We start from the raw sequence: 16,350 nt of genomic DNA on the forward strand, positions 1-16,350 counted from the left end.
CATAAAAGCATATTAATCTTTTCTCAAGAAATACATCATTAGTTATAGACATTTAGTCTCGTGAAAATTATTGCAAGGAAAGAGTTTCTTGGAATAAATTCGAAGTCATTGAGGGACTGCGCAGAACTTACTTTACCACAATCAAACATCAAAAGACGATGAGTTAAAAGATATATAAAAAAAGACTTATCAGGGGCATATATAAGCTGCCGGTTTAGTCGCATAGCCTTTCCCTCAAAATATGAAAACCCCAAGCTTTTGTAGAATAATGGAATAGATTCATTTCCAGAAAACCGAGATGTAGAAGATACACACACGTACAGCATCTAAAGATACGGGTTTTACCTACTTTGGATTGCGGTGCATGCCGCGGTACTCCATCTCGTTTAGAAAAAACAAAGATTTCAGCCCCTCCCCTCGCATCCCGTCTTATTTTTAAAACCAGAAGACTTGGTGATGGAAGTCCAGTTTACAAGAGAGGAAAAAGGTGGAAAAGAGAACAAGTACGGAAAGGGTTAAGATTAAGACCTGACATGGACTTTGACCCCAAGTAGAGATGAGGAGGGTGGCACGATGGCCAACGTGAGTCCCACCCGTTCCTTTCCCTCCTCGAATTGCAAATGATCCCCTACTAAAATACCCTTCTCTCCGTGGTTTCCATTTCCACCCTTCTTCCCTCCGGGACAAGCCACCAAACCCGTAGCCCCGTCGTATCCCATCCGGGTCCGACCGGTCAAACAAAGGCTGGCCCCGTTCGCCCCTTCAAAGATAGAAAGCAAAAGACGAGGTTAGATAAGAAAAAAGAATTAAGACCGGGCTGGCTTGGGACAAAGCAATGTAGAAAGAGAGAAGGGATGGAGGGGATTGGATATATACGCGAGAGCAACAGATCGGATCAGCTCCCGCATCTTCGCTGTAGAGCTTTTCCCTCCTTTTGATGCCTTCCTCCCACTGCTTTTCCCCACTTCCAACATTCCCCTCCTCTCTCGCAAGCTACAAGGGGTACAAGTAGTAGTAAGTTTCGCTGCCTTCCTCTGCAAAAGTCTAGTCCTCCTCAGAGCCCTAAACAAATGAATACTGGAAAAGGAGAAAACAACATAACAAAAGGGTGGAGAGCAAAGTGAGCGGCCAACATACAGCAGTGGGTAATTTAAATCTGATTCAGCCATCCTCATGACCGTTGTCTGCATGTACATTTCTTATTACATAACCAATAACTTAAGAATCCTTCTTTTAAGGAAATAAAAATTCTATTCCCTCCCTATCTTAACATTAGGGGGCCAAAAAAAAAAAAGAAGAAACAAAGCAGCAGGAAGAAAAGGAAAAAAAGAGGAAGAAAAAAAAATCTAAAATCCAATTCTCCTCACCAAATTGCATGTACAAGCCTTCCCCATGGCTGAGCTTCAAAATTCAGCCTTACCCGCCAGTTATAGCAACCTTGTAATTGCTTCCCCATGAGCAAAACATGTCCCCAATTCGTCAGCATTTTCAGCTCTCCCCTTCCTACCATGGAGCTGCAGATATATAAATATGCATCAATTGCCGATGGCTGCTGAGCGCACATAGAACATCCCTCAAATCACAGAAGTCCCTCCTCCATGGTTCTATCTAATTCGGTCTTTTTTTTCCTGAACATTTCTACTGTGGATGCTCAAATTTTGTCCTAGGTGTCTGTTCTGTTTATTTCCTTATCACTCGTCCTTCACAAAGATTTTACTTATGAAGTCTTGGAACCTTCTGGAGTAGAGCTTCGGATCCACTGCTGAGATGGAATTCGGATCCGCCTGCAATGACTTGTAGGCATGCTCCAGCTTCTTAGCGATATCATAATCCTGGAGGATGTCAATTATCCCAAAATAGAGGATCACATCATAGATTTCACCACTTTGGGTAGATGTCAACAACCCTCCTCCAATCAGAGGACATGGCTCGGATTCACTCCTCAGCACGTGCTCTGCTCTTGCCGGCATGTTTGCACCCAACCGAATCAATGGCTTCCTGAGCAAAGAGAAGTCATTTTGGAATATCCAATTAGAATGGGCGCAAGTGTAAATTAAAACTTTGAAACATGAGTAGCTGGTTCGTAATTAAAAATGATCAATAATCATTGTAATGAAAATAATTAAGAAATCATGTTATCTCCTTTGTAAAATGTTGGAGCAAACAGCTAGCGCCCAATCATGCCACACTCATCCTATGTTAGGCAAGCAGACGGCAATGAAGTTTAAACATCATTATGAGAACTGCATTATTTCACTTAGAATGAAGATGTGGGACCTGGTGAGGCAGCAAGGAGGCGACAAATTCAGAAGAGTTTTGCTGCTTCCTTTTACTATTTCTATAGGAACATAAGTAGACTGTCACTCATTGCTAGTTGATAGCGAATTTTAAGTTCTGCGACTTTAGAAGGGGGAATTAACAGAGTTTCAGCTAGCACAGTTTATGAAAGCAAGACAGAGCACGAAATCATCTGGCTTCAGTAAGAAGGTAGCAACAATGATCTTGAAAGTTACAAAACAAAATCCCAGAAGCAGAAGATTGCATAAACAATTGATTTTATCCATGAAATAAAGCAGACAGCGACTGCTAAAAGTAATCCACCATTTTCTCTTTTAGAAATAAGCCAGCGTAAGCAAAGGAACCTCTACGTCCAATAGCATATTCAGAAGTCAAGTTCAATAAAAGGATGCATTTAAACACTATTATTCTACTAGAACAAGAATAAAGCTTGACCACAAGATCCTCTTGCAACAGTCTGAGCTGGAAATATGAGGATTAGAACAAGTGAAATGTCATCTTGGTGTCATTATCATCCATCATCATACTAAGGATTATTGTGGTAACAAATCTAAAACCATAAAATCTAGAGGTTGTTTTCCTTTTTAATACTGATATAGTTGGACGTTTGGCTATTGCTTACAAAAACATGAATCCCATGAAACTTTATTAAATTTAAATAGGAATATCGAAATTAAACGGTAAGACATACCAGCCGTCCAGAATCCAATCCATATCCTGACAGCCTGACACTGAGAAGCGAAACTCGGACAATCTCCCTCCACCTCGAAATGATTCCCTCTCGCCAAAAAAATCTGATCAAGCAATGTTGTTTGTGTTAGGTCAAACGAGGATACCCCATCAGCTTCTTTCATGTCTAAAAACATGGTTATCAAAGCCATCAACTTACTTGGAGAAGCAATGTATGGAGATAGACCCATCTTAGAAGCTGAAACATCATCGCGGAAGTGAAGTCCCACCAAGAGACTATAATCCATAATCCTCTCTGCTTCCAAGAATTCACAGTCCCGCTTAATTTGTCTGAAGATGCATAGATGTTATCCCACAGCAGAACACAAAATGGTCAAGCCCACTTCAATACAGTCCAAGCATTTAGATAAGTGTACTTACAGAATAAATTCTTTAAACCAATGTCTTTGCAGGCGAAATACAAAATTGAGGTCAAGGTCCTTGAGGGTGGTCGTCTCATCAATCTCTGCTTCAGCCTTATCAGTTGTTCGACCATGGGATGAGCCTTTCAGGTCAAATCGCCTGTGGATACGATACTCTGAGCAGAACAGATTGCCCATTACAATGAAACGGACCTGTTTTCCACATATGAGCATTATAAACAATCCATGTAATGGTCACCTAATACAGGAAAGTCTAAAGAACAGCTAACATAACTATAGATTCTGTTTAACATTTGCATACCTTCTGCCCACCTATTGGCTTTACACAGTGCACACCATAGAACTTTGTGACTAGCGAGTTCTCATATCGACGAACATGTTCATAATAACTGGGTAACATCCTAATAAGTACCTGCACACAAAATGTGGAGCAAATGAAGGACCCAGCAACCCAATTCTAATCCATGTTGCATATTTGCCAGAATTAATGCATCCACACAGAACTAAATGAATTTCCAATACCAGTTTTACATTTGCAGAAAAATAAGCCTTGACACATTCTTAAATTCTGTTGTACATATTTGTAAGAAGAAGCCATACCAATTCATTTATCAGATCTGAATTGAAAGCAAGTAAACAAAACAAACAGGTTCTAACTTGTAGACCTAACAGGATTGGAAGCATTAAGCATTTTTCTATGGCAAAACAAATGTAGCTAATTTCCACATCAAGATTGCAATCTCATACTATTAAGCTACATCAAAAGTTATATTGCACCTATAGGTACCCATTTTACTAATTGCATTTATATTAATGGAAGCAATTAAGGATCTGCTTCAGGAGTCCTTATTTGACAATCTTCAAAACTAAGGGCATCTACAGTAATTCGACACGCAAAAAAAGTTGAGGTTCTATTTTTCATGAGGATTAAAAACATTTGATAAATGTACATATGAATATAGAAGCACCAAGAGTAACATACAGAATAAAGATTAGTCATCTGACCTTTACTTCAGATTTTTTCACTGTCTTGATCATGAATCTGTCATCCTGGGTCAGGTAGAAGAAACTCCCACTCTTCCCAGGCGAAGACAGTTCCCTCAATGCGTCATCCCCACAGATAGCGACCATATAATCAGCCGGATCCACAGAAAACAACTTTCTCAAGTGTCTGGAAGCCAGAATCCAAAAAAAAAAAAAAAATCATTTCATACATCAAGCAAAAAGCAAATCAAATGAATTGTAACAAAAACTCAATGAGATACAACTGATTTATTATACAGATTACGCCTATCAAATTGTCTCCAATATCGAGTGGATGAGATAAAGCTACCTGAAGACCATGGGGCAATAATCCTTCCACCGAAACTCGACAGACTGGTGGGGTGGAGTAATCTTGGATCCCTCGGGAGGAAACCTCGTCCAAAACTTCTCCCTTGGGTCGAAATCTGCTGGTCTGAGGTCTCTCATCTGCATCGAAGCTGGCTTCCCAACAGAGTATCTGAAACCCAAAATCAAATCATTATGAAAAAAAAAAACTCTTCCCCGATCCAATTACCACGAATGTCTGGTGGGCACTATTTCAGGGAAGAAGAGTCACCGCGTCATCTACCTGATGCCCAATTGAAGGTTTAACATGAGATCGTAGTTCTTGTGGCCTTTGGAAATCGTCTGCCCGGGCTTCTTCACATCCCCTGCAGTCAAGCTGCCCGGGCTCCGGCGCCGCTGACCGGCTCCGAGGTCCTCGCCGCCCGGCTCGAAGGAAGTCCCGTCCCTGTACAGCATCGACGCCTCGAGCGTGTCGATGATATCGCACGTGATGTCCCCAGCCTCGCCGTCCGACTCCCAGATGCAGATCCTGGGGAAGTTCTTCTCGGCGGTGGCGGCGCTCACCCTCCCCGGCGCTCCGTCCACCGACGACCTCTTCCTCGATGCCGGCAACAGTGCATCAGCCAGAGGCGAGAAGGGGCTCCTCCTCCCGCCGGCGATCTCCTTCCGTCCGCCGCCGGCGCCCGGGCAGTAGGTGCCATTAAGGGTCTTCGGCTCGCCCTTGCTCCAGCTGCCGACATAACAGCTACCGTCCGGCCAGGAGTAGACGCCGCTCCCCTTGGGGACACCGTTCTCCCACTGGCCGTCGTAGCGGTTGCCGTTGGCCCAAATGAGGACCCCGCGACCGGAGATGACCCCGTTCCGCCACTCCCCGACGTACTGGTTCCCGTTCCGCCACAAGTACCGGCCGTGCCCCTCCTGGAGGTTCCGCCGCCACGTCCCCTCGTAGTAGTCCCCGTTCGCGTACCACTTGCTCCCGTACCCGTGTTTCCGGTCTGCGATCCACGACCCCCGGTACGTGTCGCCCTCCGATCCGGTGAACGTCCCGAAGCCCTCCATCCGCCCGGACCGGAACTCGCCCTCGAAGGTCGCCCCAGACGGCCACGAGAACTTGCCCTTCCCGGCCGCCTTCCCCCGCCGCCACTCCCCCTCGTACATGCACCCGTCAGCCCAGAGATACTTCCCCTTCCCGTGCGGCTGGTTCCCGGCGAACCCTCCCTTGTACAGATCCCCGTTCGGCAGCACTTTCTCCACCACCGCCTCGGCTTCCCCCTCCCCTAGGCCGGTGGTCGGCGTCACCCGCCGCCCACCGCCCTGTGATCTGTTCCTCGGCTGGTGATGGTGGTGGTGGTGGTGGTGGTGGTGATGGTGCGCTACGGCCACGGTCGTGACCCTTGCCAGCGGCGCCGCCAGCAACGGCTTCTCCCTTTCCTCCCCCTCCTCCTCCTCGCTGCCGCCTCCTCCTCGTCTCTTGGTGGAGCTTGCGTCGCCCTCCGCGCCCAAGTGCCGCATTCTTCCGCCGCCGCTCTCGAGCCCTAATCTCCCTCGATCGGAGCCCGCATTTCTCCAGATCCCTCTCCGGGAGCTCGCTCGCACCCTTTCTCGCCTTCCAGAAAGAGGAAAAAAAAGGAAGCGAGACCACACCACAAGGGCCAGAGGACTATACCAGAAGATGAGGTGATGGAAAAGAGAAATCCTCTCTTAAAAGAAAAAAACGCTATAAAAAGAGAGCAAGGAGAGAAGAAGAGAGGAGAGAGAGAACCGGCCTTTTGCTTTGCGGTGTTGCGCTTTGCCCTTGGCCTAGGGAACGTTGCAGGGGATCTGGAGGATGCGGAAGGGTCATAAAAATAAAATAGTATTATTATTCTAAACCCCAAAGGACCTATTCTTCTTTGAAATACCGAAATTACCCTTGCAAAGCGGCTCCGGAATGCCGAACATGCCCTCGGGATCCAACTTTTGCCTCCCTGGGTCGTCGCGACGCGACGGGATGGCCAAAGACGGGATCCGCTTCCTCACCCGTGTTTATGTTTTTGGAGCTAAATCGAAAATCGAACCGGTTTAACCAGATTTTTTTAATTAAAATCAAAATAAATTATTTATAAAAATTATTTTAAAATTGATAAAAAAATTTGGCCAATTGCCTTTTTAATTCACCAAATGCATATTCAATAAATTAGGCTTGGCGAACGTATTGCCTTATGAGCAAAGCATGTTTGCAGAAAAGTAAATGGAGCTGTAAACTGAATGGCTTTCTTCATGGTAAATCATTCATATAGCATTTTTTGAACCAATAAGATGGAATTATCTCGAACATTTTGAAATGTATTGTATTTTAATTTTTTATATATATTTTTATACTATAATTGTATAAGTTATTCTTTTTAGGCTAATAAATAAATTAGACTAAATCTAAATATAAAAATTTTATTTTATATAAAATCAATATTTAATAGAGCTGCAGATGTATAGATAAAACAAAATTTAAATATGAAAAATTTATTTTATATTAAAAAAAAAGAATCGGGTCAGTTTCAATCAGTTTTCTGAAAATTTAAACTAAAATAGAATCAAATTTTTACGGCTCAAACTTTTTCAAACCGAAATCAAATTAATTTTTTTTAAAAAAAATTGATACAAATCAAACTAAAAGGAATCGATTTGGATGGCATTTGCGACCTGTTTTTGTCCGCACCCCTACCAAATCTTCCTCTCGTCGTCGCGAGTTTCCTAAATTGCCATCGCGCCGGGTGCGGTCCCATTGCCACCGCTTCGTGCCCCCGGGACCCACCGCTTTGCCATTACAGCAGCGCCAACTAAACGTGCGATGTCAAGTCCCGTCGCGGCCCAACCCTTGTCCCAAACGGATAACATACCATCCTACCCCGCAATTCTCCCGTGCCGTATGGGTTTGGGAGAGTTTGGTTGACTGACTGGGGGCCGTGAGGAAACTAGGGCTAAGCTATTCTTCGTAACGGCAACGGTAATGTGGGAAGGTCCTATGTTTGGTGAACTCCCTTTTTTTCTTTTTCTTTTTAATTAAAAACAGGCCGCTTTGAGTATACATATACCCAATAAAATTAAAAAAAATAAATTTTAAAATATTTTCAACAATTTTTTCTCTTTAGTTCATAAAATATTTTTTAAAAAATAGGCTATATAAAAAACCATCCAATCTACGTTCTTAAATATTACCACTCATCATAGCCCAAATACTTATGTTTGACAGATTTTAAAAAAATTTTGAGAAGAATAATTAGGAAACCGGGAGATCTGGTGTTGGACTTAGATTTTGTTGTTAGAGGATTAGGTGAGGATTATTGTTGCTATTATTGGGTAGATGCGGCAATTTCGGGTCCGTAGGAATTTTTCTCATCAATATATATTTTCCATTACGGGGTCAATTATAATTAGGTAGTGTATGCATATCATTGCTCCGGGCCTCGTTAGGGTGGCCAATTATTATTTTTGATATCTAAGGATATTTTGAGATGAGTGGCAAGTTGGGAACAGCCGAGCTGGACCGTTCTCCATGACGACAATAATTAAGGACTTGGAATTTTGGATTAGACTGCATGATTACCGACATAATGTAATAACCATCCCCTTTGACTCCAAATGCGTATCTTGGTAGCTATAAAAGTGAAGGGATATATAGTTGTAAAAATCCGTACCAGAATAATGATGTAGTTACTGTTAGGATTGTGTTTTATGGACAAATAGTGGGGTAAATTGCATTATATTGTAAAACAATAAATATACGCTGCAAAAAAAAGTTGAAATGCAGCAACTTATGGCGTGCTAGGCTTTGGAGCCCTCCCCATTTAATTTCAGACGCAATCATCCCTGGTTGGACACCGGACGGGAAACCATGCATGTTTTGGTGGGGAAGTGATCTTGTCCGGGGTCCACCTGCATAAATTGTTGCATGTTAGAAACAGGGCATTAAAACTTGCCTCCTCCTTCGAGTATGGAATTCATGACGACGACAATCCAATGCTCCTGTCGACAGTCTGGGTTATATAAAGCTCAAAGCTTGCATGTACACTGCGTGTGGTCAGTTAAAGACCGATTGAAATGCTTGGCGGACTCTGCGGGCTCATACTGTAGGAAGATTCGGCAACAATTATTGATAGCGATTATTAGCTGAATCCAATAAAGTAAAGTTGGTATAGACGACTTTCACTCTCTGGTTGGAGATATTCGGGTTATGGCCTGCGATAGATTGGCCTTCTACGCCAAGTATATATATCGTGAGATCAATAGAACAGTGGATTTGGTGGCTTTATGTATAACCAACCACTCCGAAGATACTATTTGGCTAAGGGAGAGAGAAAGTTGTTCAGTGCTCTTCGGGAAGAGAGAGTTGGTCTGTATCATACATTCGTCTTAGTAAAAAAAAGGGCATACTATTTTATGAATCAATTTTTTTTGTTGTCGAAATCCAACATCTAATTATTGTAATACGAGTGGATGGAGTTGAACTCTTCATAGTTGACATCTCTACTACATTTTCAGAGAGTGATTAGTTTGCGGCTGGAATCGTAATAGATTGAAATGAAAATCGGAATGGTTATATCCTCCAACATATTTGGTTTGACCGTATTTATAGCTAGAGTTTTTAGGCCAGGGTCTTAGGCGACCACCTCAGTCGCCTAAGGGTTGAGCCGGCCCTGAGATGAGGGTCGACACTTTGTGGGATCGGCCCCTCAGGTGGTAAAAGACCATACCATACAAAATAAAATTCGGCAGCAATTTTCAAAAAAAAAAAAGTTATATGTCGACATGGAGTAGTTATATGGTGAATATTACTATTCGTTGGCATGGGCCCTCACCCAATCTACATGGAACATCATGCTAGCACGACACTTTGTCATAGTGTCAAAATTGTTGTCCAAATCTTTCCCCAGCATTCACCTCTCGTGAGCAAAGAAAACTACTTACATTGATCAATGGTATCAGATCATGCAACTTTTCGTTCTTGGCAACATTTTCTCATCAATTTATCTTCACATTTCTATCTGGTATAAAACTCAAGGTAAATGTATGTATAAATGTATCTATGTATGTCCACGTGTACTTATATACATGCAAATACTATAGATAAACAATTTCAATGAGGAAGGTGAAGATAAATGCATATGTGTAAAGTATTTTGGTGGAGGTAACAGGAGTACTAAACAAAGCAAGGAGGGACTATTAAAATAATATACGATTTCATAGTGTAATATTTGGATGTTTTGGGATACTATGATTAGCTAGCAAATAGATACGTCCATGTCTTCAACAACTAGGATCATAGAAAAAAAAGATAGATAAATAAATCATTTACTAGATTTCAAATCCTAAATATGTTAATAACAGATATATAATATATATGGATTTTTGGATGAATCTAATTAAATCTTTCAATATCTTCATTTCTTCTCGAATATGTAAACTGTGAATAAAAATTTAGAATACTTACCATGGAGGTAGTTATTATCATTTTCGGTTGATTGAGAATATTTGAGAAGAAACAGAGGCTGGAAACAACCAATTTGACCCATCACAGACCTATAATCAATTTAGGTCATGATTTAAAGGAATGCTTTCATGGTTAAAAAAAAAAAAGGAAGCAGAATTGCGTGGCGCTCGTTTTGGGTATTCAATAATACCCTATTTACCATGTTCATGTCCAAAGGTAACAGTATATGCTCTCATTTTTTGTTATTGTTTTAATCATAAACAAGTAATTTTGAGAAGAGAGAATAATAGATAGACATGCTTGTGCATTGTTTATTGAACATATACCAAACATGAAAATTTCTACAGCAGGATTAAAACTCCGTAATCATAGTGAAACTAGGCTTTTAAAATGGTCAGTGTTTTTTACAATGATAATTGGATTGTCCTTTTGATGTTTGATATAGAAAAAAGTAAGCTTCTTATTATTTTGAAGCGAAAAAATGAAAAAAAAAGGGGGTTCACCAAAGCAACTAGGTACTAGTGCCCTAAAATGCATTGTCGAAGCTTTCGCTTAATTCTATTGATACATTTGAATAATTAAATATTTCACAAGTATTAAACTAGATTTATCGTCATAACCAAAAATTGCCGTCTTGTTGAACGCTTCAGCAAGTTCACTGGGTCGTAGATTGTATGTCGTAGAAGTTTTGTGTGATTTGATATTTGTCGTTGAATTTAACCATAGGTTAGCTCTTGAATGGAGAACAAAATATGGGGACAAAAAAAAGGATAATTGCTTGTGAAATTTATCAATTTTAACCCACACGAAAGGCATAACGACTTAGGTGCTATCTCAAAGAGAGGCTTTTTAAAATAGACATGTGTGTGAAGATGTAGATTATTTGCAAGTGGATAGAAAGTCCCTATAAATTTTTATAGTTCTCTAGGATTGGTTTTGGGCCTTTCCTACACAATTTAGATGGAAGTTTAAAAAGGCCTCCTTCTGGGGGAGCCCGGGTCATCAATGAGATACTATTTTAGAAGAGTTAGAATTCTAACCTTGTAGAATTTGTGTTTGTGGAAATTATCAAATGATAGTTTTTGTTTCTATTTCGTTGTTCTCTCTTATTTGTTGATACCGGCAAAAAAAAAAAAAGTGTCGACGAAAAAACAATCATTTGATTTAGTTTCTTACTCTCCTTAGTACCCCCCCCCCCCCCCCCCCCCCAAAAAAAAAAAAAAAAAAAAAAAAAAAATCTTCACAGCTAATCTTCTTAATGTTCTAGAAGAAGTATTAAAAAATAAAGCAAACATACCGATTTTATCAATGTTTGGATGGGAATAATGGAAAATGAGGAATACCCATATCCCACCTTAATATCTCATCTCTCTACCCAGCAACTTGACATACACCACATGCCAATTTTTTGAATTAGAAGGATATATAGTATCAACTCAGCTATATGGATCATATCATTTTGCAATAAAAAGAACAAATTAGCATAACATTGGCATAATTAGGTTTAAAATGATGTCAATGCATGGTTATCGGAATACAAAGATAAACAAGCGACAATATTGATTAATTGAAACATACTATTTGTTTTGATGGCCTGATAAGGAGTCTAACACACAAGCTCAAGGGATGAGTAGAAATAGAAAGGATGATAAACCATGGAGAAGGAAGGGGAAGGTATCCTTATCATATAGCAGTACCATGTTTTGTCCATACCCATTATTTCCAGAAAAATTATCAGGAATCAGGATCAGGTTTGTTTGAGGTAGCCCACTTCGGTCCATGTATGACACAAGCACGAATGCTCCTGTGTAATATTTATGGACTTACATACTGTGTAATGTGTATGATAATATGAGAAAATTCTCATGGTATTTCCAGACGTGTAAATGTAAAAACGCCCATGAAATGGTTTCATATTTTCTTATAAATCCAGCAAAACAATCATTAGAACAAGCAAATTCGCAAGATCATTAAGAGTCGGTCCATCGCAGGCTCAAGTGATGGACCTGTGAGCTGGCCTTGTCAGGGGCCAAATTGAATTAATGAGGGTGGACTTAGCTAGAATTCGACCAAGCCTTCTACCTAGAACCAAGTCGCCCTGCTACCTTTTTCTCCCATCTTTCTTTTATATTGTGTTTTGGCCTCGACTGAACCTGGCAGATTCCCCTGCATTGATTTAAGACCTTGCCACTCTTGTCCCCTCCATCCTCTTCGGGCCTGTCAACTTTATTCAAGGTTTTGACTTTCAGATTGGGTTGCAGATTCAGCTAGATTTGTATCCAACATAAAATTGCCCTTTATTACTTAAAATCCAAACGGTTTACATCCTTAAGACCCAAGTTTTCTTCTACCATAAACTCATTCTCTATAACCTTTTCAATTTTTTTTATAAGAACAGGGCTATAAATTTAGTCGAAATCCGGATATTATAGGTTTGACATATAAGAACAGTTTTTCTGTAGGCAAAAATAAAATTATGAATTGTTTTTTTTTAAAAAAAAAATCGGCAATGCCAGTTCTATAATCATCTTATTGTGCCATTTGATCAAATTAATACATATTCCTCCCCTTCTCATCGAAATGCTTCACTTCGCGGCCCCGTCCACCTCAAGAGGGAGAGAGAGAGAGCGATGGCGCGGTGGCTGGAGCTGCTGCTGATCCAATTCTTGATGCCGGACAACGCCGCCGGCGGCAGGCGGAGGAGCAGATAAAGCGGCTGGTGAAGAACCCGCAGGTAGTGCCGGCGGTCGTCCACCACCTCGGCACCGCCAAGACCTCCAACGTCCGCCAGCTCTCCGCCGTCCTCCTCCGCAAGAAGATCACCCTCGACCCCAGGTCCGTCTCCCCTTCCCCCGTGTTCCTCCTTCTTCTCCTCCTCCTCCTTCAATCTGTTCTTTCTTGAATTCTTTCTCCATGCTCTTTCTGTTAATTGCTCTTCCCTTTTCTCCTCCTCTTCTCCTGGCTTCTCAAAGCACTCATGAGATTCTTTATTTGGTTTGCGGAAAAAACTTTGCGCGAATGATTTTACAGAGGAAGATTTTTTCCCCGGTTATCGATTTGAACAAACGAAGAAATTAGAAACAGGCGGCTTTTTTACCTGATGATTTTTAAAGAACATTGGAGAGGGGGTATAGATGTATAACCTTTTCTTGAAATTTGTGGATGAGGATTCTGAGCTTGCCTTTTCACAAGATGTTCATGATGTGGTTCTATTGATCTTGTTGCAACCAAACATCTTAGACTCTGTAGTTTTATCTTCCGATCGACAGGTCGACAGATAGTACGATTGAGATTTCAGTGCAGATTTTGTAAAGAACATTGGAGAGGAGTATCGATGTATGACCTTTTCTTGAAATTGGTGGATGAGGATCCTGAGCTTTCCTTTTCACGAGATGTTCATGATCTGGTTCTATTGATCTTGCTGCAACCAAACATCTTAGACTCTCTAGTTTTATCTTCTGGTGGACAGGTCGACAGATAGTACGATTGAGATTTCAGTGCAGATTGTCGAATATAGTCTAATTTGATGCGACAAAATTTCATTCAAACCTCCGGCATAATTGTCTCTCTAGCATTCCTCCACCCTTCTAACAAAACTTTGATGATCTCCAAAATAGTCATGCAAATGTAGGATCAAAGTTATTGGTGCATGTGAATGAGGATGTGGAAGGTGCTCTAATATTAATTAATATGTAGACAACCAAATCTGGCATGATTTTTTTCTTTTCGCTTTTGTAATCGCTTAAAACAAAAGAGGCTGAGAGGGAACTAAATTTGAAAAATCTTCTTTTTAGGGAATCCTCCATATGTCACGAGAGGCGCATATCATCTTGCAAGCCATCTCCTTCTATTTAACTTCCCTCTATATCTTGGCCTAACGACTAAAGTATCCTCTGTGCCAGTGCTGTGTCCATGCTTGGCAGCATTCCAAGCTAGCGCCATGCAATTGCTGCCTCACCAGTAAGGCGATGTGTGCCAGTCTTATGCCGATTGGAATGGATGTCATTATAATAGATGTCCTAGCCTCCATTTTGATTGGAAGTCAAGGTTAAAAAAAAAACAACATATAGGGCATGGTCAGATGGCTGATCAGCTTATCGTGTTAAAACCTCAGTTTTCTTTACTCGTCTTCTTGATCACATCATAGAATGAGGATGTATACCGTCTATGGGACTGAAAAAAACTTTCAGAGATTACCTATCAGAAAAGTGGACCCATAGTTTATTGCCACAAGTACATAACATTGGCTCATCTGGATTCCATTCCTGTGCTGGAGAAGTTCCAGATAGGTTATTGAGGTGGTTAGCTTCGGGCGCTCACTTTTATCTCTTATGAACATGCTCCTATTGTACTCTTTCCTACATGTGACCTCTCTCTCTCTCTCTCTATCTCTCATGTGCATGTGCGAGTGGAATTTCTTCGTAGTTCATAGTCTAACTTCTTGCAGTCTGAACTCTCTCTGTTGTTGAATTTTCTGGAACAAATTTGTGGTTATCTTTATCTCATACTCCAAAGGAGTCAGCTCCGTGAACATAATTGCAATAACCATAAGTATCATCATTATTTTAACAGGCTAGTATTTGTTTAGTCATTGCTTTATCGTGTTTTCGGTAAACTCTTTTCGGTAAACTCTTATGAGAGGAACGACTAGAAAACATATACATATATACATCCATACATATGTATGTATCTACTCAACGCCAACCATTCCTCAGTATTGGGTCCCTTCTGCCTTAGTTTTGTATTTGTGAGGATCCGTGTGGGCTTGTGTATAGTCCTATATCGGCTATGCACTGAGTAGATCTTGAGTACTTATATATGGCTAAACAATCCAAATAATGCTTTTTAACTAGACTCTTTGGGTGAGGCCCTAGGTTGTGACAAATGGTATCAGAGCGGATCTGACCCATGACCTATGTGGACTAGGGGATATTGTAGTACTTATCCATTGGGGCTAACCACGGGCCGATCGTGGTGCTTGTGATTAGATTTGAATGAATTTTTTAACCCTTACCCTAGCGAGGATGCCAGAGCTTAAACAAGGGAAGTATATGAGGATTTGTGCGGGCATGTATTCAGTCTCATATCGGCTATGCACCAAATAGATGTTGGATACTTATACATGGCCAAGAAATCCAAATAATACCTTCCGGTTAACTTTTTGGGACGAGGTTCTGGGCTGTTACAGTATTATTAGATTTGGAATTTTATCTTTTATTCCTCAATTTGTGCCATGTAGCTTCCATTAGTGTCTTAACTTTTTTGGCCATAATTTAAACGTTTCTTGAATTTAATACCTTCTTAGTTTATGTTGATGTGTAGTTACCCGAGTACCTTCTGTTTTTTCATGAAGCAGAAAGCTTTCAAGGTTGCAACTTGCAAACATGTATGATTTAGATGCACATCATATATTAAAACAGCTAGCTGCATCTCATATTAACTATCATGCATCTTGTTGTGGGATGCTGCATGTTGCTCCATGATCACATGTATGCCCTTTGTCTGTTACTTTATAATTTATTTTCACTGTCCCATCGCCAGATAGGATAGGTTGGGATCAACTCTTGTTTCTCCAGATTGCTTCGAATTCTGTGTACTGTTGTTATCATAGTATCATCTATATTCTTCTCCTCCTTTTTTAGTCATTTGAGTGCATCTCATAAAATAGAGAGGATAATGTATTTGTTAATATTTAATCAATGAATGTGATGTTGCTTGCAGTCCTTCAATGAGGCAAGCAAGTGCCAATGTTGTGAGTGTTTTTGCTAAACATGCTGTCCCAGCTAGAGGGTGGACTGATTTATTACCTTTTCTTTTTCAATGCAGCAAAGTTCACAAGAAGTCCATAGAGAAGTGGGTGCACCTGAAGATTTTTCACTGTGCCAATAAAGGTTGTTGTATATTGTGACATTTTTAAATTATAGTGTTCCTAGTTGCACTGTGGACACTTGCTGCTTCTGTCTTTCTCTCTACAGATCTATGTCTCACCTCGAGCAATAGTTGGGTTGGGCTTAGGTCTAAAATTGGGGGAAGGCATGTAATTCATCACCGCATAATTCATATTTTTTTTTGAAATTCCTTTCAACCTTTTTGGTAGATCCGAGTTTTTCTTGGTCCTATGCATGAATCTAGTAAAATCTGATC

The 16,350-nt window shown here is 40.8% G+C and overlaps 1 protein-coding gene across 1 annotated transcript; it reads right to left on the bottom strand.

Annotated features, from left to right (window-relative positions):
- Positions 1-1,121: 1,121 nt before the first annotated feature.
- Positions 1,122-6,616, bottom strand: LOC103701845 (phosphatidylinositol 4-phosphate 5-kinase 2-like). The gene is made up of 8 exons (XM_008784050.5): positions 5,023-6,616; positions 4,744-4,911; positions 4,416-4,581; positions 3,712-3,822; positions 3,409-3,602; positions 3,188-3,318; positions 2,990-3,092; positions 1,122-1,998 (listed from the first exon to the last, which is right to left on the bottom strand). Exons 1-8 carry the CDS (start codon positions 6,249-6,251, stop codon positions 1,692-1,694), a joined length of 2,409 nt encoding a protein of 802 aa, XP_008782272.2. The 5' UTR covers positions 6,252-6,616; the 3' UTR covers positions 1,122-1,691.
- Between the last annotated feature and the right edge of the window lie 9,734 nt (positions 6,617-16,350).

Source organism: Phoenix dactylifera, chromosome 12 (assembly GCF_051530095.1).
Source record: "Phoenix dactylifera cultivar Ajwa chromosome 12, Ajwa_hap1_PhDact_Kaust_v1.1, whole genome shotgun sequence".
Lineage (NCBI taxonomy): Eukaryota > Viridiplantae > Streptophyta > Magnoliopsida > Arecales > Arecaceae > Phoenix > Phoenix dactylifera.

Bases quoted from the DNA above. Each gene is read 5' to 3' on its own strand.
- LOC103701845 (XM_008784050.5), bottom strand. From the start codon at position 6,251: ATGCGGCACTTGGGCGCGGAGGGCGACGCAAGCTCCACCAAGAGACGA. The intron at 3,319-3,408 runs GTAAGTACACTT...ATGCATCTTCAG, and splicing joins TGGTTTAAAGAATTTATTCT to ACAAATTAAGCGGGACTGTG. The intron at 1,999-2,989 runs GTATGTCTTACC...CTCTTTGCTCAG, and splicing joins GATTGGATTCTGGACGGCTG to GAAGCCATTGATTCGGTTGG.